Genomic DNA, 26,864 nt, shown 5'->3' with positions numbered 1-26,864 from the left:
ATGTCTCAAGGTGACGAGCGCAGTTGTAGTGCCGCTCAGAAGTTTTGGGGTTTTTCAAGACTCCTGAGCAGCACTGCATTGTAATGTAATGGGCAGGGCGTATCAATTACCATCAGTTGAACGTCCTGCTCGTCTCGTCCCTTATTTTCATAAAAAAAAAAATGTGTGGCGGTCCTCCACAGTGCGGTTTTCAAGGAGCTTTCTTCCACGTACTACAAAGCTGTGGAACGAGCTTCCTTGTGCGGTGTTTCCGGGACGATACGTCATGGGTAAAGGGCGGCAACGCGCCTGTGTTTCCTCTGGTGTTGCAAGAGAATGTGGCCGGCGGTGATCACTTAACACCAGGTGACACGTTCACTCGTTTGTCCATCTTTTCCATAAAAAATATTATCACTTATTGACATTTCAAAGCTACCACCTGTTGGAAAAGTATGCCTCAGACATGAGAAGAACGGGCGCAAGCACTCAGCTGGCTTCTTATTCTTTTTTTAAAAATATGGTTACAATGTTATATCGTACAATAAAATTTATTATTTAATAGCCTGAGGGCGGTCGCTCCTTTCCGAATCTGTGATATCATTAAGTAAGTCATTTATTTTATGGTAACCTTTACCACACAAACGTTTTTTTAACAATTCTTTTGAATTTCGTAATACAATTGTCTTGATCATATGATCAAGACGATGGTCAAGATCCTCAGAGTAGGTTGGATGAGGGCAGCGCAGGACCGATCGTGCGATCTTAGGGATCACTTTGTCCAGCAGTGGACGTTCCCGGATGAAATGTAATTTAATTAATATGGTGGCGGTTGAAATGATATGGCAGATGAGTAAGCAAAAAGAGGCTTAAATATTACTGCCATAGGGTCAGAACCCATCATAACTCTACATTCTGGCTACCCAAAAACCAAATTCTGAAACACACAAGACATCAGCACAAAAGTCTATTGTTAACAGTAGAAGACTGTAGACAAGCACGGGAGATACTCCTTAACATTGGTGCTCATATGGTAAATCGCCTTATCAAGCTCAATAGAATTCAACTTAGACAGATAACAGCTTTTTCAAAAATCTATTTTATATAGGAAGAACTCACAGCAGAAGTGTAGCGGCCTTCCGGGCTCAACATTTTGGCACTCCAAACACATTCCCGGCAGTCTTTACGAAGGAGAGGAGATTGCTAAGGTTTCGGGAGCAATTGGGGTGGCAGGAATAACAAATATATTCCCACATGCGCAAAATAGGCGCATAGTCCTCGAGTTGCAGAAATTAGCTATATACCATACTATTTAGCATTCCATACCATACCATACGGTACCGGTATTCTTTGTACTAGAGGCATATTCGCGCTTATTAGCTTTTAAGAAGTGTCAAGTTTCTTGCCAGTTCATCAAGGAAGCAAGATAATTCTTGCCAGGAAGTGATAGTGAATGTTTTCACCTTAAGAGACTCGAACCTGCCACCTCTCCGTGCGAGCGCATTTCCACTGACCTATCGTTCGAGTGACGTATCGTTGATAAATCTTGTATATATGTCTTGTTCAACTATCAAGTTGTGGCTTCACCTACAGGATCTACATTACAGTTGATAACCTGCTCAACCCTAATTTGCATTTTAGGAAATTATTTTGAGATGTCGCTCTTTCAAATCTAAATAATTTGTTATTATTTAGAGTGATAACCCTCACTTCTGGGATTAATTACACAAATTAACTTTACTTTTGGATGTTCATAAATTTTGTTAATTCTGTTAAGATTTGTCTTAAGCCAATTAGACACGTGTTTAGCTCCTACACGAGGCATCCTCAGAAGATTTTGGCTCACCGAATTCTCTCGAATGAGTCTCGTTGAATTTAAGTGAAAATTTTTGACCTCAACGCTTAAATAACTTATACGTCTAGAAATATAGTCTCTTGCTGTTAGACAACCGATAAAAACAAGTGTGCGTGACGAGCTACGTCTTACACTCGCGATTTGTATGACACCTTGTGTTAGTGTGCGTGAATTGCTCTAAGCAGAGGTTAGTTCTAAACTTAATTTTTTTCGAAGTTTTCACAGCTGTCATAGTCTGTCTAGATGTATAAATGATCTAAGCCTGATCGAATAATTACCGAATTTTGATTTGATTTAAAAGAATAATATTAAAAGAATAATTAAAAGAACAATAAAATATACTATTCAACATATCAATCGGACGTAGTTCCTGAAAAACGTTCCAAGCCACATACATCACATTTTAAGGAATTCGTGTTTAAAGTTAAATAAATATTAGTGTATTCCATACATGTGGGTTGGGCTACTAAGTCATGATTTCATTTAAAGCGCGACAGTAGGGCTGAGTTTTTTTGTCAGTCCGTTAATATGAATAACGTGACCAGTTTTATGTTCTTAACTCAATTTCGTCATGATTGTGGTTTGGAACGTTTTTCTGGAATTACTTCCAATTATTTTTAATAAATTATCAATAAAAACAAAATTCTGCTTTTACAGACAAATCCCAAAGCAAACTGATTAAATACTTGCCACAAAGAATACTAATATAGTCGTAAGAATTAAGGTAAGGGCGATTGTAATTACGACTAAGTCTTTAAGAGTTGAAGTGTCTCACGGCTCGTTGAGTATCTAACCTAGTGGAGCTAATGAAAAGTATGAAACTCAAGGGGTAATTATTGTTACGGGACATAGTTAAAATTGATTCAGTTTTCCATTTATTTTCTTTGCCCCGCATTGCACGCCCGTAGCTTATTTATTACAAGCTTTTTATTAGCTTCACCTATATGTATTGTTTGTGCCCGACTTACTTGGGCGCGATTTTGACCCACTTTAAACGGCTAGATTTCGTTCAAACTTTGTTGATTTATCGAATACCTATGATAATACATTAATATGAATATAATATTCATCCCACTGCATGTGTTCACGGGCGTATCGCAGTCTCGCAACTCAATGCTGTCTCTCGAGTTTTGGGCCACTCGCTGGTCTTCGGGGTTTCAAATTTGCTTCAGAAAGTCTTCTTCTCACTGTACTGTCACTAATGTAGTCCCTCCGGGTCTGAAGTAGCTGTTGCTGGACTTCAACTGCATTTTGGTGGCGATTTCTTAACACAGTGGAAATAATATAACGATCTTCTCGGGCACTGGTACACCTGGGTCTGCCATTACAAGGTCTCCTCAGATGGTGTCCAGTCTCTTCGTACCTTCGCTTTACCTTCTGGACCGTTCGTACCGTCACACCCACCATTCTTGCAGTGCGACGCATACTGATGCCTAGTTCCAGAAAAGCCATGATCCTAGCACATTCTTCAACTGAAAGAGGCATGATAAATAAATGTTATGTGCTCGATCTTGAAAAAAATTTAAAACAGAAAGAAAAATGTGAATGGTAAAATTGTAATTCGGAAACGTCCACTTTGAAAAAGGAATGGTTTTGTTTTTGAAGTTTTTTTTTCAGCCAATTCTTAAAAGAAGGTTACCGACTATAAAGTTTTTATGTACAAAATTAAATTCTCTTTGGAGTCCTTTTTATTTCGAAAGTATATCTTGTGAACGTTATCCCAATTTTAAAAGTGTGATACTTACTTTTGAAGGCCAGTGTATATAGAATCTAAGTCTTTAAGATTATCACTGACCTGTATACATGCCACTGGACAGGCTGTTCCATATCTTTGACCGCAATTTTTTGTACCTATTTGAAGCGCCACTCGCGGGCGTCCAGAGAACTAATTTTGACGTATAATACAAATGGCTGCGAAGGAACCTACAATACTCTGAAGTATTTTTGCATTTTGAATTAATTTCGTTCGTTTTCCGTGTTATTTATACTCACGAATCAACGTAATAAAGGACACAATTTTTTCGTAAATAATTTCCCATCATCTATCGATGTTTGCTGAGGTTGTCATCACTAGTTTTAGTACCGCAGACTCTCGCTACATGGCCAACAGCGCCAAAATGGCGAATATCAAACAGACACAAAAGCAATTTGACAGCCGCCAGTCCAGTGGTATGGTATAGTATGTATACTAGAGGTCGGTGATGATTATGAAGCAGAATACCCATATAGCCCAGTTGTTAGTGCCTGGTCTACTGAGCTGGAAGTCCCGTGTTCGGATACCGGTAGATGCGAACATTTATATGATGAATATACATTTTTCCGAGTCATGGATGTTTATATGTATTTATGTATGTTTAAGTAAGTATATTGTATTAAATATATCTTTCTCTTGTACCCAGAGTACAGGCTAAGTCTAGTTTGGGGCAAGCTAATTTGTGTCAATATTATTATTATAACATAAATAACTATATTAATTTTAACTATTTAAATTAAACAACTATCACATGACTGCAAATACATAACAATTTAAGAGACTACACTACGTTTTATTAACTAATTACTTATAAAAACTTTACATCTACAACTACGAATGACTCAAGAGAGAAAGTTTTTATATCACCAATAATTACTTCATTTATAATTATGAAATGTAACATTTATTGTTAGAGGGCAGTAAACACATATATACATGTTATTCATGTCAATATTTTTTATTTCATATCATTATTCAGTTAAATACAATTATATTTTGTAATCTTTGACTTCTTTTTTAATGGGGTTTCTTAGATCAAAATCTTTAGATCAAAGTTTTGAGAGATGCATCCTTTAGGCATCATAATAAAATAAAATTTTGCAGATACTGCTTTTCTCAAGATGCTCTGAATGATTTTGAAGTAATACTCTTTTTAGCGTGTTAGGGAAAAATTATCAGAGTGAATTATTACGATGAGTGCGCATACCGTCACGCAAATTCGACACCCTGACATTAGCTGATCATTTGTATCATAATTCAGATACCAAGCCTCTAGTAAGGTTGTGGTTCAGTAGACATATGGTCTACTGAACCACAACCAATGGACGAGAATTAAATAAATATCAATTTATAAATTTAAAATTTATTTCAAAGTAAAGAAATAATATCTCTCCAATTGTATTAAAATAATTTAATGATATTTATTAACACTTTATTTAACAAAATTATGCGATATAATATATACCCGTGGGAGGCTCCTTTGCGACCAGTGGGAGGCTCCTTTGCACGGGATGCCGGCTAGATTATGGGTACCACAACGGTGCCTATTTCTGCCGTGAAGCAGTAATGTGTAAGCATTACTGTGTTTCGGTCTGAAGGGCGCCGTAGCTAGTGTAATTACTGGGCAAATGAGACTTAACATCTTATGTCTCAAGGTGACGAGCGCAATTGTAGTGCCGCTCAGTTTTTGGGTTTTTCAAGAATCCTGAAAGGCACTGCATTGTAATGAGCAGGGCGTATCAATTACCATCAGTTGAGCGTCCTGCTCGTCTCGTTACGTATTGGCATAAAAAAAAAATAATAATAATAATCTCATTGGACTCATCCGATAAACAGTAAAAAACCAGTCGACAATATAAATCTCCAAAGGAGGTCAACATGCGTTGCCGTCCTTAGAGATGGAAGTACGCTCTTGACTTGAAGGTCTACAAAGATGTCTCCACATAGTGATTTTTTTTTATTACAATAAGGGTAGAGACCAGCAAGACGTTCAGCTGATGGTTATTGATACGCCCTGCCCCTAAGTATTCTTGAAAAACCCAAAAATCCTGATCGGCACTACAATTGCGCTCGTCTCCTTAAGACATAAGATGTTAAGTCTCATTTGCCTAGTAATTTTACTAGCTACGACGTCCTTCAGACCGAAACACAATAATGCTTACACATTACTGCTTCACGGCAGAAACGCCACCAATATATTTCACAGTTTCCTATCCACCGCCTTTATAAGCAATAGTGGACCTAAGGACATTTTAAATACACCCCGTCTTCTTGCCTTACAACCTCGACTGCTGCCATCTTCTGGGTACCAGATAGTCACCTCTTTGCTCCTTTCAAAAGTTTCAGCAGAAATAGGTTGTAAAATAATGCAGTTTTTTTAAAAGTTAATAAAGAAAGTGTCAATTACCAGTTCTCTTGTGCAAAATATCTGAAACAAGTGAATTGAGTATTAAAATCACATAAATTATTAGTATAATATTAATATAATAATTTCATAATTATTATAAATTTACAGTTATAACTGCAAGTTCATAATCAGACTATTCGCGCCATCGGCTGGTGGGTAGGTGAACTGTTTAACTAAACGTTTATAGTTTAACTTGTTATCACTAGGTGGCAGTGCATTGAAATGTGCAATGATTTTGATAGAGATTTTTTCAAGTTTTGTTTTATTCATGATATTTTATCTATGTAGTTTACAGATTTAGATCTGAACATTGTTATTTTGATTTCAATTAAATACTTTTTAATATTTATATTTAACTTAGTACAAAGTTCAACTAAAAGCTATAATTTGACAGTTTTGTATCTAATGCTGTTAACACCGATTTTCATGACTGAGTAGGTATCGAGTAATTAAGTTGAATGGGCATCAAAGACTTTAATATTTAGGTCTTTGAGTACCAATGTACTTGATGAATGAGATTGACCTACAATTTATATTTTTTAAAGGCTACTTCTTTAGTAAGTTAACCAGCTGCAAGTAATAATTAGATACTTGTGATAGCTTTAATTGAGAAACTTGCATCGATATTAAATGTCTTATACAAACTGAGTAAAACATATTAAATAGAAAGGTTTTGTTTGTCATATTTTGGTTACGGAATCCTAAAAAGTACACAAGCAGTGAACTCCCAACCGTTTTTTGACAACTGGAACACACAAGTACCAGTTAAATATTATCTTGTTGTAGAACAAATTCGAATAACTTGAGTATTTGAACCGTATAAAATATGCGCGCGGGAAATTTGGTAGGTAATATTATGTTACATTTTGACATTATTTTTGTTTTAAATTCCTTCAAGCTCGTTCCCAGTTATGTATCTAAAATTAACGGTTTTCATAAACTATATACTTTACTGCTTATAAAATATATCTACCTAGCTAATAAATACATTCTCAAAAATAGTAATTGAATTATAGCAAATTTCTCTTTTACCAACATTATCTAGATTCTAATATGACTAATATGTTACAAAATCATTGAACCATAAGAAAAATATTTGCAAAATAATTACATTAAAACAATAATATAATGTTGGTAAATCCAAGAAAAAATTCACCACGCATATTTGAATACAAAAAATATATTAATATCACCCCGCATTAAACAAACATTATGATATAATAACGGGAACACCTTAATCTTATTACATTATAATAACTTTGAATAACTTACAGATGTTTTCTCAATCAGATTTCGCTCTTCCCCAATTTTTCATCAATGGAAATTACTAGGAAATTTGCATTGCCGCTAGCGCCATCTATGAGCAAGTAGCGCAACTAGCAACACCTAAAAATTTCGGCGTATTTTGAACTTTAACAGAACGACATAGGGTTTAGAATAGGAATGTGTCATGTTCTATACAGAAAATACACTTTTGTAAAAATGGCACAGTAAGATTAGGGTAAAGACAGGCGCCCTTTTGAAAAGCGGTATGAATAATAATATGATTTGCATAATATCGTTAGCTGATCTAACAAGTTTGTTTACTTTAGTAAGAGTATTGAAATTACTTCGTTATGTTATACTTAAGGCACTTGGTATATGTATTTGTTTATAGTTACATTGCTATAATATTATATTAGAAATTCACTATTAAAAAAAAGTAACTGTACAATGCCCAGGTATTCTCTGCTTTAAATATTTTTACTTTGGCAATTTTTATTCATCTTACACGTTTTTGAATATAATAAGTAAATCAAAGAATTTGTTATTTCTGATGTGAAAACCCTCACTTCTTTAATTACACAAATTAAATTTGAAAACAAAATTTATGAACAATGCGGTACTCGAACCGGCGACCTCTCGCGTTGCGTGCGAGCGCTCTTTCACTGAGCCAATCGTTCGAGTGACGTCACGTTCATAAATCTCGTTCAACTCTCAGGATGTGGCTTCATCTACTGGATAGCCTGCTCAACCCCAATATTAGCATATTAGTAAATTGACTTGAGATGATTTGTTATTTCTTGCAAAGGTACTGATCAATTTGAAACAAGATTTTTTAACAACATTTTAAAATAATTAAAATAACGGTTAATTGCAACAAATTAATTTTTTGAAAAACAATTCTGAGTTAAAGTTTTAAGAAAGTTTGCTACAAAAATAATCTCGACGTTTCTTTTGGTTTACGTGCAGTCATTGATAGAGAATGGATGCTATTGTCTTGTAAAAAACGGAGACAGCCGAAATTCGCTTTTAAACTCAGCCGGATTATACATCGTCGCCAATCGCCATACTGTAATTACTACTATTTCAAACTTATGTCAAATGACTGCACGTTTCATACTAAACTAAATTTCAACTTTTACTTAGGCAGACTCTTATTACGTAATTTTGACATCCTCTTTGATGTTTCCCAAAGATTTCCTCGATGATAGGTCCTGCGCTGCCATCATCCAACGTATTCCGGCGATCTTGACCAGATCATCGGTCCATCTTGTGGGGGACTACCAACACTGGATCTTTCGGTACGTGGTCGCCATTCAAGGATTTTAATGCCCCAACGGACATTTGTCGTCGTCGTCCGTCGAACTATGGCAATTAAAAACCTCCAATTAATAAAAAAAAATGTGTTAATTAAGATTTTTTGCAGGCTGCCATAAAAAGTATTCAATCACGACAGTTCAAATTCGCATTTCAACAATTTCGAAGACATGGTCTTTAACAATAGCTCAGAACGAAACTTAAAAAAAAATAAATAGATTTATAATAATATATACACATATACTCGTATCATGGATTCCGTTATGAAAATATATTTTAAATAAATTTTCAATAAAAAAATATAGTAAGACGTCATATAATTTCAATATGTTTCCTTTCTATGTTCCCTCTCAAAGATAAGACATATTGGATATATATTTCACGTAGCCACAAGCAACAAACAACATTTCCATACAGATCGGATCCCGTGCCCGCTACGTAAATAAATAATTGTAATTCTTAATAAAACTACCCTCACTGGCCGCTGTAAATTGCACGTGGCACTAGCAGTCTTATACTATGACCATGTGGGGTTGATACTTTGTAGTGAAAAGAAATAAAACTACCTATTATATGAAAGACTAGGTTGCGGTGAATGAGTTAATGTTGCATACCGCTCTAGATGGGTTTGATTTTTTATCTCTGGATGTATTTTGATATTATCGCGGAAATGGATGTGACATTGTTTATGACTTATTTAATTCATAGATGTTTAAATTGCTTATTTATTTAAGTATAATAATAATATCAGAATTTTCAATTGCACAAGACTCCGAATGATAACTCAGTGGACATCATATATATTATATTCACAATTAATACTTTTGCCGTAACATTAAATTTAATAAATAATTTAAGTATCTGCAAAGACTGCTAAATATATATAGGAAATCGATAAAATATAAATAACTATTTCAGTTAAATATTTGTGTGAAATTACTGAGAAAATGAGACTTAACATCTTATATCACAAGGTGACGAAGGCAAATGTAAGCAGTAATGTGTAAGCATTACTATGTTTCGGTATGAAGGGCGCCATAGCTAGTGAAATAACTGGGCAATTGAGACTTAACATCTTAAGTCTCAAGGTGACGAGCGCAGTTGTAGTAACGCTCAGAATTTTTGGGTTTTTTCAAGAATCCTGAGCGGCACTGCATTGAAATCGCCAGGGCGCATCCATTACCATCAGCTGAACGTCCTCCCTTATTTTCATTAAAAAAAGTCACGCCGTATGTACGTATGTTTCCCAAAAACATCCAAGTATCAAAACGTGCTCGTCACAGTATACACTAAGATAGAGCTGTCGGTATGTCCGTAATGACCGGGCACTTTACATAATTTGTCGATCGGTTGACCCCAGCCTACCCTCACTTTATGAGGATGACCGCACACCTAGCCATATAATGAATAGAAATGTTCGTCTTATTGTACTCTTGAACTTACTGCCTTTTCAATATTGCATTTGGTTACACTATTTGATTGAAGGTTTAATACTTTCGCATAAATTCGAACTTCTGATGGGTTGTGGCGTTCTAACTCCCATACTCCTCATTATTCAACATAAGATCATTTTCCACAAGCTTGTAGGAGTATTTCATACCTAGTTTAGCCAAAAGTTATGTTACAATTAGAGTATACACAAAACTAGGCCAGCTAAGCATCTCTAAAACCACTTATTTTAATTAAAATTAGTTAAGAATATGTCACACCTTAACCTAATAACTAACTTAAAAATAGAAAAAATAATGTAAGTCTTAAATAGAATAAGTACTTAGTTGTTACCTTATTATATGTCATAGTAGCTGGAATCGTTTTTTAATAGGAAATTCTATATAAGAAAAAAGCAACTCACTCGACTGTATGAAACGTGCAGTCATTGATATATTGACAGGTGACGGCTATAATCTCGTAAAAAACGGAGATAGCCGAAATACACTACGTTTTAAGCGACTGTTCGCTTTCAATCTTACCCGGATTATACTTAGTGGCCAATCGTCATACTGTTATTACTACTATTTCAAACTTGTGTCAAATGTTTCATACTAAACTTTAGTTTAATTTTTACTTAGGCACTCCCGCCTTTTATTACGTAGTATTTACACCCTCTTTGGTTATCGGTTATAATGAATGGTGGTCATAATATGCGACTCATGAATGTATCATGGAGGCTTATGATATGTGGGTAGATAATTAGTGTATGTACATAATCAGGCATTAAAACACTTGTCTTTAAAGTCCTCCATTATGTACAGTTACATAAGCTACTATATATTCAGTAAGATTTAAGTTTATTATTATTATTGCCGGTTATACCTGAAATATCCAGATTGAAGCACCGTGAAAACAGGTAAATTTGGCAAAAGTTTCGTAAAAGGTTTTGATTTTGTCATACATCGTAATATTCAAATTGCATGTTTAAATTCGAAGATATCCTCAACTGTGACGTTACATTATTATAACGCCTGACAAAAAAAGATTAGCAATGTTGACGCTAATCATAACGATTCTATATTGAATTACCAAGAGTTTTAGAAGTTTGTTTTGTGGCCTTGATGCCTTCGACTATATTTCAGTAAAAATGCTGCAGCAAGGATTATTTTTAACATTAGGTTGACGTAACTATGTCCAATGCAATTCAAATGAGAATAGAATCGATTTTACGTCATATTGTGACGTCATAGCTGTTATTATATTTAGAAAATTTACTACTACTTAACGTTTTTATTTAAATTTGATGTAAGACTGTTAGTATTCATATGAAAAAAAGATTTTGCAAACTGTACTTTTCAAGCGACATTTTATTTAGTTTATTAAGGTTGCGTTATGTGCCAGCCTAGCAAATTCTCTAAAAAGATAGCGATTGTATGAAACATGCAGTGATGGATAGATGACGACTATAATCTTGTAGAAAGACAAACAATTGAAACTACAAAGCTGACCGCCAACCTTCGCTAGTCGGAGAGGCACGCGAAGAAGAAGAATAATCTTGTAAATACGTAGATAGTTGAAATCCACTAGTTCGGTTTCAAACTTAGCCGGATTATACTTCGTCGCCGTATTGTAATAACTATTATATAAATTCACGTCAAATCACTGCACGTTTCATACTAAACTAAACTTAAATTTTTACACAGGCAGTCCCAGCCCCTCATTACGTAGTATTTACATCCATTTTGTTATTTGCCAAGTAATTTCCACTTCAAAAATAAGGTGACCAAGCTCAATTGAACATAAACCTATGTCAACACATTACTGTCCAAACAAAGAACCCACATGTCCACTCAATTCCAAAACAAGTCAAGTGCAATTTTACTGCCGGAGAATTCCATTTAAGTGTCCCTGATGCTTCCTGACCTAACAAACGCTTATCGGAACAGCCTCTAAGTATTTTATGAGGCATAACCGTCCGTCGTTCGGCTATCTGATGCATTTTTAGATTCGATTCTCGGTTAAGACAATCGGTTGGGGTGTGGGGTAAAAAGCAAGCTTATCGCGTGCAACTTTTTGTTCAAAAATTACTGATACAATTTCATACAAATTATCTTGGCCCAAATTTGGCATATTAGACACACCCCCATGTTTAATACAATAAATATAAAACAGTTGTTTTTTACAGTGGGATCACTTCTGGGATTAAATATACAAATTTTATTCGTACCAAAATTTATATACGATAGTGGATTCAAACCCGCCCCTCTCTGGGATGTATGCCACCGCTCTACCAACTAAGCCAATTTGTCCGTAAATCTTGTTATGTTTTGTTCAACTCTAGTGTTGTGGCATCATCTAAACTCTAAAGGATCTACTTTAAAGTTGATAAACTGCTCAACCCCAATAATTACATACTAAGAAATTCACATGAGGTGTCACTTTTTCAAAATATGTGAGATTGAAAATTGACAAGAAAACCATACCAATAATATCCTATAATGCGGCATGCGAATCCCGTAGCGTCCATTAATTTTGTTACATTTTAAATTAGTATACAATTAACTTCTAAGAATACTTCGAATTGCGTTGAGATATAGGGTCTTCCTACGGCATATATCACATGGAGTGCTAAGAGTTATTCACGTACTATCTACTATCAGCAGCCGATTTTCACCACCGGAAATCACGTCAAAATGCAAAATTCCACCTACATCATTTAATTTGCCACGAAGCACTTAACCGGCACCATGTCCAAAACAACTGGTAAAATTCATATTCTAAAGTAAAATTAACCCAAGACACTTCATATAACATGAGTCACGTCAATTTTTTTCAGGCATAACCGAGATTAGCTGGAACAAAGATAAAGATAATTTTTATATTGAAAATTGATTTCCTATTAATATATGTTTACAGTCAGCAATATGTAATTTATAATTAATAATTAATTGATGATGTTATTTATGATAAATTAATTTATGATAAATTAATTGATGTTATCAGAAACTTTTATTACAACTGTATACCTATACTGTTATAAAGAGGTAATGTTTGTGAGTTTGTGGGTAACCTCTGGATCTACTATGATTTTGATAATTCTGTTACCAATGAAATCCAGATTTGCGCGTGTCACATAGGCTTTATACTAACCCGATAAATTAAAAATACTTTTTTGGTAGTCTTCGATATTTATTTATTAATTTCCTCAATGATATCGACCAATTTTTATGGTTTATTTTGTTTGTATGTTTCCGCGATAACTAGCCATGGAGCCAACGAGCAATAAGATTCAGTGGAAGTGAAGAAATGAGCTGAAAGGAAATAAGGAAGCCAATCGGTAGATGATATGATTACAGCCGTTGTAAATTGCTAGGTAGGAACAGTGGCATAAAAAAAAATGGAAAATGATGTTGACGGCATCCAAATGAAATTCCTCTCTCTAGATAATTTAGTTTGTAGATAAATTAAATAATAATTTTTGTCATAATTAAAAACGCGAACCGCTTATGCCTTGAGCATTGTTAACCAATTGTCTTAGAAAATGGCCGGTGGATTTGGATAAATGGCAATTTCGGGTTTCCTTATGGACATTCATGAATGCTTCTCGTATTATTTGAAGATAATAATAATACAACTACTTATCAGGATCTAAGAACTTTGTAAAGGAATTTAGTCCATTTTTTTTCACCCGTTTCATAGTACCATGATATTTTCGTAGTAAATTAGTTTTTTTGCTTTTGGAATTTTTTTATTAAATTATTTTTTTTATTTTGGAAACAAACGGTATTAACAAATTATATACAGAATAGAAATTCGTTTTTCAATTCATCACCAAATGATCACCGCTGCCCATTATATTATTAGTTGATCGAGTATTATAAAGAGTATGACTACTACGAAATTGCTTTACAGCGGACCTGTCCAACCGTGCGTCAAAAAATTATCTCATAGAAAATATGTCCATAAAAAATAAAATTGAAAATAAAAATAATTATGGATTATGGATCCCAAATCGAAATAAAAACTATCCTATCTCTCAAGTTGGACTAAACTGCACTCCATGAAGTAATCCCCATTTAAATCCGTTCATTAGTTCAGGAGTTCATCGCGGACAAACAACGTGTCACGTAATTTATATTTATTAATATATATATATATATATATATATAATATAATTAAAATATTATATTTTTTTAGAACTGCTAGTTCCATTATTTACCAGTGGGAGGCACAGGATGCCGGCTAGATCATGGGTACCACAACACGGGTACATGGGTCTAAAGGGCGCCATAGCTAGTGCTCACTGGGCAAGTGAGACTAAACATCGTATGTCTTAAGGTGACGAGCGCAATTGTACTGCCGCTCAGAATATTTTGGTTTCTCAAGAATCCTGTGCGGCATTACATTGTAATAGACAGGGCGTATCAATTACCAACTGAACGTCCTGCTCGTGTCTCTAAAAAATATTAATTTAGAGTTTTTTTAACAACGATAAAACGGTTTAAAAATCTGAACTTAACCAACAAACAACAACAATTACACAAAGTGTAACTGAAAGTTTCATGTGTGACATAGATGAGGAAATTAAATCAATTTTGGAACTTCAAATTCAAATATTTTTATTACAAATAGGATTCAAAATCACTTATTGAACGTCAAAAACTACCACCATTCAAAACAGACTGCCTCAGACCTGAAAAGAACGGGCGCAAGACTTCCCCGCTGAGTTTTTTTTTTTAAATATGGATTACAATGTAATACCGTAGAATAAATATTTATAATTAAAGAGCCTGAGAGTGTCCGCTTCATTCCCAGTCTGTGGTATCATTAAGAAAATAATTTACGTTATAACGTTTATTAACAATTCTTTTAAATTTCGTAACACATTTGTTTTGTACATTTCTGGAATCATATTCAAATTCAAATTCAAAAACACTTTATTCATGTAGGTCACGGAAATGACACTTATGAATGTCAAAAAAAAAATGTTTCTTATTGAATTTACCGCTACTGCGTAAAGCAACTAAAATACTCAAATGTCAAAAACTGAAAGGCTTACACGAGTAAGTCAAAAAAAGAAAAACAAAGTAAATTAATACTTATAAACACAAAAGTTATTGAGTATAGTAGATGCATCAATTCACACATACCGTAAATAAATAGAGGCATTATGTGAGCATTTCATAAAATAAAATATATAATTGTAAAAGCAATTCATCGCCCAATAAACGACTTACTAACTTGACTTAACCGAGTGGTTGGCCTAACAAGTTTATGTTTGTTCCTCGTGTTAACATTATGATTGTCACAGTTTCTAGCAAATTCATTAATGTGCTTATGAACATACAGAACATTATCAGGAATGGGAAAGGAGGAAAATAAATACCTATTAAAACCGAGATGTTCGTACGTTCGAACGTCAATATCAGATTTTAAGTGTTGATTTTTAGAATGGAAAAGTGAAATATCTGGAGGCAGAAAAAGCCTAAATAACTGGAGTGAACCTTCGCTATCCAAAGACAATTCAGGGCTTAACAAGCGAAGTATCACAGTAACGTTTCAATCCACTAAAACCGTAAGATATTATTCTAATAATTATAATAATTCATGTTATGAATGTTTGAACATCTCCTATAATTATATGAGTGAGGCGGTCGTAAAATGACCCTAGTCGGGGGTCAGCGTTGCAATAACTCAATAATTTATACATTTGATAAATAATAAATCGGATTCACGGGCTTTGCGAGCGATCCATAGCTAGATGAAATCAAATAGCGTGTGCTTAACCATGACAGGAGTAACAACATAATATGAAATCCAACCATCATCATATCAGCTGGAAGACGTGTACTGCAGGACATAGGCCACAACCAAAGATGTCCATGACGATCGATTCTGCACTACCCTCATCTAACGTATTTCGACGATTTTACGGAGCTTAAATAAAATTCAACCATATTCCCTGCGATATCGAATCAGAAATGAGGAGATCCGTAGGAGATATAGCCCAAATGATTACGAAACTGAAGTTTCAGTGGGCAGGGCACATAGCTCGACGGACAGATGGCCGGAAAGTCGGGACGGTAAAGTCCTTGAATGGCGCCCACGTATTGGAAGACGCAGTGTTGCTAGGCCCCCCACAAGATGGACTGATGATCTGGTCAAGATTGCCGGAATGCGTTGCATAAGGGCAGCACAAGACCGAACGTAGTGGAGATCTTTGGGGGAGGCCTTTGTCCAGTAGTGAACTTTTTTCAGCTGATGATGATGATTGTCCTATTAATGACAACACCAGAGGAATCACAGGAACGTTACCGGCCGTTTAAAAAGGTGAACACGCATTTTTTGAAGGTATACGTCCCGTTTTGGGCATCTTGTATGATCCTAGAAACACCGCACAAAGGAGCTCATTCCACAGATGATATGAATCAAATTGCAATAATTTATCTATGATATATAATGATATACTTGAATTAACTTAGATTAAGGATTGGTATCCGCTGCGCTCCAACGAGATACGCAAAGTGCAGCAACTAATACTACGCCCAAGTGGGCGTACTCGAGCCAGTCTCGAACAATGTGTAACGTTGACGTGCCACATGTTCTCTTAAACTTTGCTTATAATTGAAACTAAAATGACCAGCATGAGTAGTAAAACTTTGTAAAAATAATACTAGAAGAAATAAGAAAGACACTGGGATGATGAATCCCATATCATCAGTAAGTATTTTGCGTTTTATTAATTTCAATATTACAACAAATAAATAAATTTTACACCTTCATCATTTCACTAATTATTTTTATTATCATCTATGTAAAGTGATGGAAAAAAGAAATACTTATATATATTCTTGAATAATCATGAAATGATATTAAAACTATGAAAGAACGTAAACATTATACTTAAAGTACGGAAGGAACTTGCAGTTTTCTTCTTACAAAGCTCAGTAAGTACCAGAGAGAATATAACTTAGCTAATGTCCTATTAATGGGGCCAAGACGTTGGGGTCTCGTAAAGTTGCCCCTACGATACTCCCGGGCATTTTGAGAGCTTGCTAACTTTCTTCTAAATTAACCATTTTGTATGTTAAGCATACAGGACTTTTAAACTCATTAAAATGGACTTAAAAAGTCTTGTGTAATTTATTTAAGTTTGTTTAAATACGAGCCATTTTTTTAATTACAAATTAAATTTGAAACTTAAATTTATGAAGGATGCGGGACTCGAAGCCGTGACCTCTCAGGCGCTCTTACCAAATGCGCACACCGTTTAAGTGACGCATGATTCGTAAATCTTGGTATGTTTTGTTCAACTCTCAAGTTGTGGCTTCTCGAGAGGTCGCGGGTTCGAGTCCCGTATCGTTCGTAAATTTTGGTTACAATATTAATTTGTATATTTAATCCCAAAAGTGAGGGTTGTAACTTTAAAAATAACATATTGTTTAAATTTTTTTTAATAAAAATTCTATCGGCGTGCTGAGCCATTTTGTGGCCGCAACGTCAATGACCTAACAGTAACGACATCTAAAACGGAGTTTATCTTTTTCTATTACAAAACAGTGTTTAGCTTGTGTTTAACTAAAACGTCGCTAAGCACAACATAAACTGAGGTGTACAGAACAATTATTAAAAGAACGGAACGCAATTTTTGACAGCTGTCATCTCTCTGTCATCATATAATCTAAATCATCCTTATGAATATGATTTATCCGTTAGACACGCCTTCGAGAACGCCTTGGACACGTGTTTAAATACAAGTAATGTCTTAAAAAATGTTGAACGTTAAAGAACAGAAAGTCACAGATTTGTAATAGAACTTTTTTAAAACAAGTGTTTTACATATGTGTAACTTTTGAAGTTATACTTCTTGAGGCGCGTTATCAAAAAATGATGAGAGTGAAATTTTAAGATGCGCGCGCATCACTGTAACACAAAAGTAACAGGTTGAAGTTTGTTCCTAAAATTTTCTGACGTTTGCGTCATTCGTTAGATTTTTTTGGTTTCTTCGTCCATTATTAGGACAGGCAAAGGGTTCAAGCCCCTTACAGCCGTATTCATTATTTAATACTTAATTGTCAAAGTTGTCTGTACAAGACTTTTACATAATTGTTGTTTCTGAAAACGAAGAATAGCACGAGGAATAAATCATTTCAATGATTTTTGCTTGGTTAGGCCAAAGCAGTATAACTTCTTGCGTGCATATATAAGTATAACAATAAAAAACCCCATTTGTTGTATCACCGCTCTTCGACAACAGTTCCCTTACAGCCTCGCCTTGTATCGGGATTCTGGGTCTCGATATCTCGAGGCCATATGGAGAGCAAAGCCAAATTGACTTCGAAGAAACTGGGCATCATAAATAGAGCACGGCAATACTTCAAGCCGGCCCACATTCTAGCGCTGTACAAATCGCAGGTCCGGCCACATATGGAGTACCACCCACCATCTGGATGTGTGGCGGTCCTCCACAGTGCGGTTTTCAAGGAGCTTTCTTCCACGTACTACAAAGCTGTGGAAAGAACATTCTTGTGCGAGGTTTCCGGGACGGTACGACATGGGTACTTTCAAAAAAAGCGCGTACACCTTCCTGATTCGTCGTGATTCCTCTGGCGTTGCAAGACACGTACGCTCATTTGTCCTCCTTTTCCGTAAAAAAAAAATATACACACACTTTTTTTATAATTACACACATTTCATGGAACCTTTTAAATGTATGTATATCAAGAGAGGAGCAATCTCCCCTTTATGTCAAAACATCAATAAAAACACATCAAAGTGATAAAAGTCATTCGCGTGACAATAAACCCGTCAACAATACGAACGTTGACAATCGAATCTAATAAAATGGCGCGTGAAAACGAAAGAATTTCGCGCGTTTTTCCCAAAAGGTATTTCCTATATCGTCTTTATAGTCTCTGACAATGCAGTCAGTTCATTATTAAGGACCTAATACGACTTATAGGAGGCTTTTTTAAAGGTTTCATTTAACAAGATGAAGCGAGACATTCGAAAGAGAACTTTTTTCTATCAAATATTAAATATTTACTTTTTTCTATAAGCCTGTGCTTAAAATATTGAATATTTTTATATGAGTACCATTCTCACTTTTGAGTTCCTTTTCATGAAATTAATTTGGACGCTAAAATATTTTGTAAGTGTGCAAAATTTTAAGACATATAGATGAAAACAGACAAAAATTGTATAAAGTACTTTTTGACTTCAGTTGGTATTTTACCTAATTATAACTTTAAAAATGTTTTAAAACATTTTAAATTCAAATTGAAGTATTTTTATACAAATATTGAAATCCATTTGAAAATTTATTCGAAAGATCTGAGAAGAACGGGCACAATAAATTCTTATAATATTTTAATTATAAGCAAGGTAATTTAGTTAGTAATTTTGATAATCTAACTTTATTACAAGTAATAAGAAATTAAGGCCACTATACCAAGGAATATTGAAGAGAAGCTCATTATTTAAACCATTTCTTGACGGTTTACATAAAGCTTATAATAAAAAAAAAAAATATTTATCTACGGAATATGAGAAGAAAATTTATTTTTTCCTTAAAAAAATATATATTCTGTTTGTAATAAATAAAAAATGCTTCTAATTCTGAATTAAAACTATGGCTATCTTGTGTAAGACGTAGGAGAGAGGTAAGGAGTAGGAGAGAGGTTTACCAGTGGGAGGCTCCTTTGTACCGGATGCCGGCTAGATTATAGGTACCACAACGGCGCCTATTTCTACCGTGAACCGTGTATAAGCATTACTGGGTTTCAGTATGAAGGGCGCAGTAGCTAGTGAAATTACTGGGCAAATGAGACTTGACAACTTATGTCTCAACGTGACGAGCGCAGTTGTAGTGCCGCTTTTAATTTTTGGGCTTTTCATTAATCCTGAGCGGCACTGCATTGTAATGGCCAGGGCGTATCAATTACCATCAGCTGAACGTACTGCTCGACTCATCCATTATTTTCATAGAAAAAGCCCTAGCTCCGCTCGATTCCTCAAGGCCATCGGCTCGGTCCCCAGCCTTAAGTTTAAACGTCAGTTTTTTGGAAAGTTGTTTAAAGAACGAACGAACGAATTTAAGAATGAAAGTAATAGTAAATGACGTGAAGATTGTGTTAACAAATTAATTCATTCGTATTCCGTATCAGCAACATTAGCGCGTCCCTCAACAATAAAACAATAATTAAATCCACCCCAGCTGACGTCACGGGAAAAAATCCAATTTTCTTTTACGATCTCGCTTCCGTCTAGTGTGGAATCTCCTTTACAATCGGTAATGGGAATTTAAGAGCGAAAATGTTAATACACTTCTAATGAATAGACCACGCTATTTGAGAGCATTTTGAAGTGAAAACTTCTTTAGCTGCATTGGGCACGCGTCACCGACATGGTCTGGACTGGCGCTTTTGAGTAAAAAATATTAAAAAAATAAATATATAGTTAGACACGTTTTGGATGGGTGAAATTATCGCATCACCGACATGCCTGTAGCAGTATATTTGTATCTATATAGCTGATGTAATGTGTATTGTTGAAATAGTGTTTTAGTTTTATTAAAATATTATTGAAAATAAGTTTTAAAAATAAATTTAAAGTAATAATTTAATTGTTTTTAAGCCTAATGAAATTTCAAACTTTAATACTAAAAGTTCGAAGTTTTTACTTCTATCGGCAGTCTCTACAACTGCAAATTTTTTTATAAAATTAAAATGTTAAAAAATCAAACTAATTACTATTATAACAGAAAATTTATTTTGAAGATTATACTTATAGACGATAGATGAAAGTTAACAAAAATCTTATTTTACAAATTGATAAATTGAATAATTTTATCGAATTAACTTATTGTCATTGGTCCTCAAAAAAGCTACGAAGTTTAAACGAAATCTGGCCGTTTAAAGTGGGTTAAAATCACGCCCAAATGAGTGGCAAAATTTACCTTTGTATTCTAATGTTGTAGCTCTTTTGCATTAAAACTCGGATAAAACTACATTTTTTATTTAATAAAATTAATTGAAACCTAGCTAGATCGATTTATCGCCCCCGAATTCCCCTGTATACTAAATTTTATGAAAATCGTTGGAGCCGTTTCCGAGATTCAGATTAGATATATATACAAGAATTGCTCGTTTAAAGATATAAGATGTATACCCGTATATTGCAATATTAACATTGTGCCCTAGTTAAAGATTTGATGAAACCCGACCTGATTTTAAGTGATCACCGCCACCTCTTGCAACTTATCTAACTAATCCATTTAAGTATAATATCTTTCCACAGAACGTCTATTCCATCTTTTAACTTTAATTCTTTAAGTGCTTACTTAATGTCGCGGAATGCACAAACCATTTCAGTTAAATCTAATCAAGGATCAACTTAACTGCCACATTTGCATACATCCTTCCGCGACGTTAAGTTTCCTATGAAATATCACAAGATTACTTAAGATATACGACAATAGATAACTTTATGTGTGTTTTTAAATTAAACTCACTGCATATAAGAAAATTTTGGTGAAATTTGCTTTGTTTTTTTAGGGTTTTGTATAGGATCACTTCGTTGTCCATCCATCCGTTTATCCGACCGTTTGTCTATCTATCCAGATCATTTATGTCAGGAACCCGTGCAGATATTGAGTTGAAATTAAAACAATATACTTAAAACTACAGTTTCTTGCAGCTGTGTTAAAAATCAAACTTCTAAGTAGATGTAGATAAAAGATACTATCGTTATAATAGAAGTGCGTGGAAAAATCTGAACACTTTACACTTGTTATTAAATCATAAAGAACAGGATCTTTAACGGCAGTCCAAATTTTGAGATGAGTTGAGAGTGTCATATGGGGTATCAGCGGCACAAGCTTAAATACAAGGCAGGAGAAATGCGAGGCGAGGGATTACTAGTATATCTTAATATATATATATATATATCCATTGTCCTGATGTTTGTTTCCAGTGAACTACTAAACTAATAAACGGATTTTAATGGGGAAGTACTTCATGGAGTGCAGTTTAGTCCAACTTAATAGGTAGGATAGTTTTTATTTCGATTTGGGATCCATGATTATTTTTATTTTCATTATTTGTTTTATATAGACATATTCCTTTGAGAGAATTTTTGACAGTTCTGCTGTGAAATAATTTTAGTATGTCGGATCAGCTAGTTTTAAATAAAATCTGTTCAAAATCACTTTATTCATGTAGGTCAAGGAAATGACACTCATCTTAAAAAAAATAGGCGATCCGAAAAAGTGTTGTCGAACAGAGATGATTCGATAAATTGGGTTTTGATTCGTGTACGGTTAACTAAAAATGTACCCTCCGTCAAAGGGCATTCTATGATTTCATTTGAGAATGTTAGATTAAGGATTGGTTTCCTCTTCGCTCCAACTAGGTACCGCAGGCGTAGTCGCAAAGTACGGCAACTAGTGTGGGCGTACTCGAGCCAGACTTGAACAACCTGTTCTGTCAAACATTGCTAATAATTGAAACTAAAAAAATAATACTATAAGAAATAAGAAAGACACTGGAATCACATATCATCAGTAAGTATTTTGAATTTTATTAATTTCAATATAAAATAACACGAAGCCTATATTACAAAATTTTATACATGCCATTGAGTGTCAAGATGCCACGCACCCAAGCATCTAATAGTTGCCGTAATAAAAAAGCTATTGTTCTTAGGTAGTGCGGTAACCAGTTCAAAACCAATCTTTAATGTAAGTTGGAAATCTTATTTAGACGCATATCCACAGACACTACCGTAAATATAACCCAATCGAGTTGATTAATCAATATTATTCCGCAAACATAAACTTCGCAAATATCTCACCCCTATAAATTATCTACTACATTACCATACGTCGATTTATCTCAACGAATTATTATTTATACGAGGCAACCCCAACGCATATGCTGAATAAAGGGAAAACCGTCTATGAGCTCAGATTATGCGAAAATATGAAAGGATAAAAAGGTTTTTCTTAGCTCCATATTACGTGTTCCGACACGTTTTACTTAGCAATTTTAGAACTCTACCAAATTAAGTGAAACATTCCAGTTTTTCATTTTGATTTATAACTTATATTAAAATTACTTATTCTTAAAATGTTAAACTACAGCTGGGAGACAGGAGCTTAGATTAGGTAGAACCTTTGCCATGAGTCTCTCCCCTCCCCCCCCCTCTCTCTTAACTAATTATAGCCGTGCTTTTAACTGTCTATATTATTGAGACTCAATATTAAATATGTTTGTGTGTGTATACATTTGTACATGATTATGTATGCTTCCAAGAGAGTGTCATTCTCTTTTCAGTTTGTCTGTGTGTTCGGTGTGAGTAAATATTATATGAACCTATATGTATCTCTATTTATTTCTATTATAGTAACATTGGGGCTAAAAGATTTTCTGTTTCATAATAATCGTGTTTAAGTAACCATGTTATTAATTATTTCTTGCAAGAATAATATGTTTTAGTAATTAAATTTAATGTATGATTTGCCTTGTTATATAAAGTCGGACCTTCAACATGTATGATAATATACTAGTAGATGTTTGGTGGCTGATGTTACCGCAGTTAGACCCAAGTTGGACTAAACTGCACTTCATGAAGTAATCCCCATTAAAATCCGTTCATTAGTTTAGGAGGTCACTGAAAACAAACATCAGGACTGGATTTACATATATTAAGATTAAGATTAATTTGTTTTGTTGTTTTATTTAATTTGTCACACACCTACAGAACAAAACCCAGGAATCAATATATTTTTTGTATTTTTTTAAGAAAATACGGGATGAGACTAGCAGGACGTTCAGATAATGGTAATTGATACGCCCCAACTATAATGCAGTGCCGCTCAGTATTCTTGAAAGGCCCAAAAATTCTGAGCAGCAGTACGTGAACAATTGTGCTCGTCACCTTGAGACATAAGATGTTAAGTCTCATTTGCCCATTAATTTCACTAGCTACGGCGCCCTTCAGACCGAAACAAAGTAATGTTTACACATTACTGCTTCACGGCAGAAATAGGTGCGGTTGTGGTACCCATAATCTAGCCGGCATTCTGTGCAAAGGAGCCTCCCACTAGTAAAGTACTGTCGTAATCTAACTTTTCTAGGTTTTTACTAATTATTATTATTTCTTTTCATTTCCTTTTCTTTTATTTATTTTAATATTATATTGATTATATTCATTTCCTTTGTACTTAGCTAGTATTCTAATTATTTCGAATAATATTGTATCCTAACAGTAAACTATTATAGTAAATAAAACTTCCTAATTGAAACTGCACCTATTTAATTATTCACAAGATTTATTTCAATGAAAGTTTGTTATAGAAACGCACAACTCGCCACAAATTATGATATCACCATCTGGATGTGTGGCGTTCCACCACAGTGCGGTTTTCAAGGAACTTCCTTTCACATAACACAAAGCCGTGCAATTAACTTCCTTGTGCGGTGTTTCCGGGACGATACGACATGGGTACCTTTAAAAAAAAGCACGTCCACCTTCATTAAATGCCGGCAACGCTTTTTTGATTCCTCTGGTGTTGCAAGAGCATGTGGGTGGTGGTGATCACTTTCCATAAAAAAAGAAACATACATACATTTCCCTTCAGAACACGTTCAGCTTAAATAGCAACCCTGTGATTTATTCCAAGTATTAGAAGCCGGATGTATTTCTATTTGTATGTTGTGAAGCCGTCAATAAATTTCCATAGCGCTCCAGACAGGAGATTGGATAATGCTAATACAAATGAAGAGACATCAAACTTGTATAATCAAAGTCACAACTCCCAAGCGACGGGATAAGATTACGCGGGAGGGATCGAAAATGTAATAGTTTTTGTTGCAAATTAGTTTGTGTTGCACTAATATTTAGAATAATCGCCAAGCTCATAGTTGAGACAGCTTTTTAAAACATAACAGTCAAAGACTCACAACTTACATAACTTGAAGTTATTATACTTATAGTTCACTTATCAACTGAATGTCTTGCTCGTGTTATCATTTCTTATAATTATAATAGCTTAAATCATTTAAATGTCCAGATGGACTGTGACAGCTGTGAAAACGTCGAATAAAACTCTATTTTGAGCAAAGCACACGAACAGAAAATGACACACGAATCGCGAGTGTAAGACGCAGCTTGTCACGACCACTAAATTAATAAACCTGGCCTGTTTTCATCGGTTGTCTAGCAGCAAGACGCCCTATCTAGACATATAAATTATTCAAGATTATATCGTATAATTTAAATAATTTAGTCTGCAGTTGCCTAGGTAGGTTCTGTTCGGTTCACAGTGCGATTTTCAAAGAACTTTATCCCACGTACTACCAAGCTGTGGAATGAGCTTCCTTGTTCAGTGTTTTTATGGAAAATGGAGGACAACGAGCGTACGGGTCATTTATTTTCTTTTAAAATTCGCCCAGCGAAGCGGGCGGTAACGCCTAGTCTATATCTTAATATATATATAAATTACGTGACACGTTGTAGGTCCGCGATGGACTCCTAAACTAATGAACGGATTTAAATGGGGATTACTTCATCGAGTGCAATTTAGTCCAACTTGAGAGATAGGGTAGTTTTTATTTCGATTTGGGACCCATAAATATTTTTATTTTCAATATTTGTTTTGTATAGACATATTTTCTGTGAGAGAATTTATTGAAGCACGGTTTGACAGTTCCGCAATGAAACAATTTCATTATAACAACAAGGAGCATACGTTACGAAATAATTCTTGATTTTATGAAAAATTATTGACAAATTCATAAAAAACAATATTTCGTTTATTATTATTCAGCTAGTATATATATAGTGAAAATGGTCTTTGTTTGAGGCTCAATCACGCCTAAACCACTGATCGTATCGACAACTAACACCATTCGATGTGAAATTTAACTATATCTATCTATATTGTTTTATAAATTGCACTATTGCTAATTTAAAAATTATTTGTCGTTTATTTTTTGATTATTTCTTATTTTTCATTTTTTAGTTGAATAATCGACCTAATGGTGTGCTCTTGTAGTAAGTAGTACGCGCCACTAAGGCTAATCTATCGAGTTTTTTTTTTTTATTTGAAGAGGGTGGCTATTTCCTAGTCCTAAAAGATTCCTAGTAACACCGCGTCCAGAATTGGACTATTGTGTTCGCCACTCATACTAAAGCTCATCGTCAAGCCCTGCCGCCTTTACGAACCGCAGTAGTTCCTTGACGCGAGTGTTGCAAACACTATCTGGTGGCACGAAGTAGTCACCAAAGATTGTGTTACGCTTATGCATTAGTGGGCCGCAGTCGCAGAGTAGATGAATAGTTGTTTCATCATCCTCAAGGCTTTTGATGCCGACCACACTGAGGTGCTTGTTTAGGCGACAGTGCCCGGTTAGCATCCTAGTGAGTATGCATATTTTTCCTGTTCAATGATAGGGATTCATTCGCATAGCTACTGTTGAATGCCCTTATCAGTGCTTTAGAGTGGTTTAAACCTGAAGAGTTGTTTCAGCGTGTAAGTGCTTCTTGTTTACATTGGTTACTCAGGGTGTGTCGGATGGCGCTCTTGGGCAGTCCACAAATGGGTTCCGGACCATATTGGACTGCTTTAGCCCCAGCTCTTGCGAGCTCATCGGCCATTTCATTGCCTATGATTCCGGCATGCCCTGGGACCCATCTGAGAATCACTCTGTTTTTCATGCCTAATGAATTCAGGCATTCAACGCAATTATTGACTAACTAAGACGACGTCAAGTCAGCATCTAAAGCCAACAATGCTGCCTGACTATCAGAGTGAATGTATATGTTATGATTGAAGTAGCCTTTTTGGATATTGGTTTCCG

General features: G+C 34.8%; 1 protein-coding gene across 5 annotated transcripts in view; it reads right to left on the bottom strand.

Annotated features, from left to right (window-relative positions):
• Positions 1 to 26,864, bottom strand: part of LOC126971673 (protein trachealess) — a 271,027-nt gene that overhangs the window by 137,547 nt on the left and 106,616 nt on the right. For all 5 annotated transcript variants that reach the window (XM_050818066.1, XM_050818089.1, XM_050818080.1 and 2 more), the window contains exon 5: positions 5,992 to 6,012. In XM_050818066.1, coding sequence (XP_050674023.1) covers positions 5,992 to 6,012 — 21 coding nt within the window. The remainder of the gene's footprint in view (positions 1 to 5,991; positions 6,013 to 26,864) is intronic.

This window comes from Leptidea sinapis, chromosome 2 (assembly GCF_905404315.1).
Source record: "Leptidea sinapis chromosome 2, ilLepSina1.1, whole genome shotgun sequence".
Lineage (NCBI taxonomy): Eukaryota > Metazoa > Arthropoda > Insecta > Lepidoptera > Pieridae > Leptidea > Leptidea sinapis.
The sequence above is the reverse complement of the archived record's forward strand: the minus strand, read 5'-3'. Positions and strand labels throughout refer to the sequence as shown.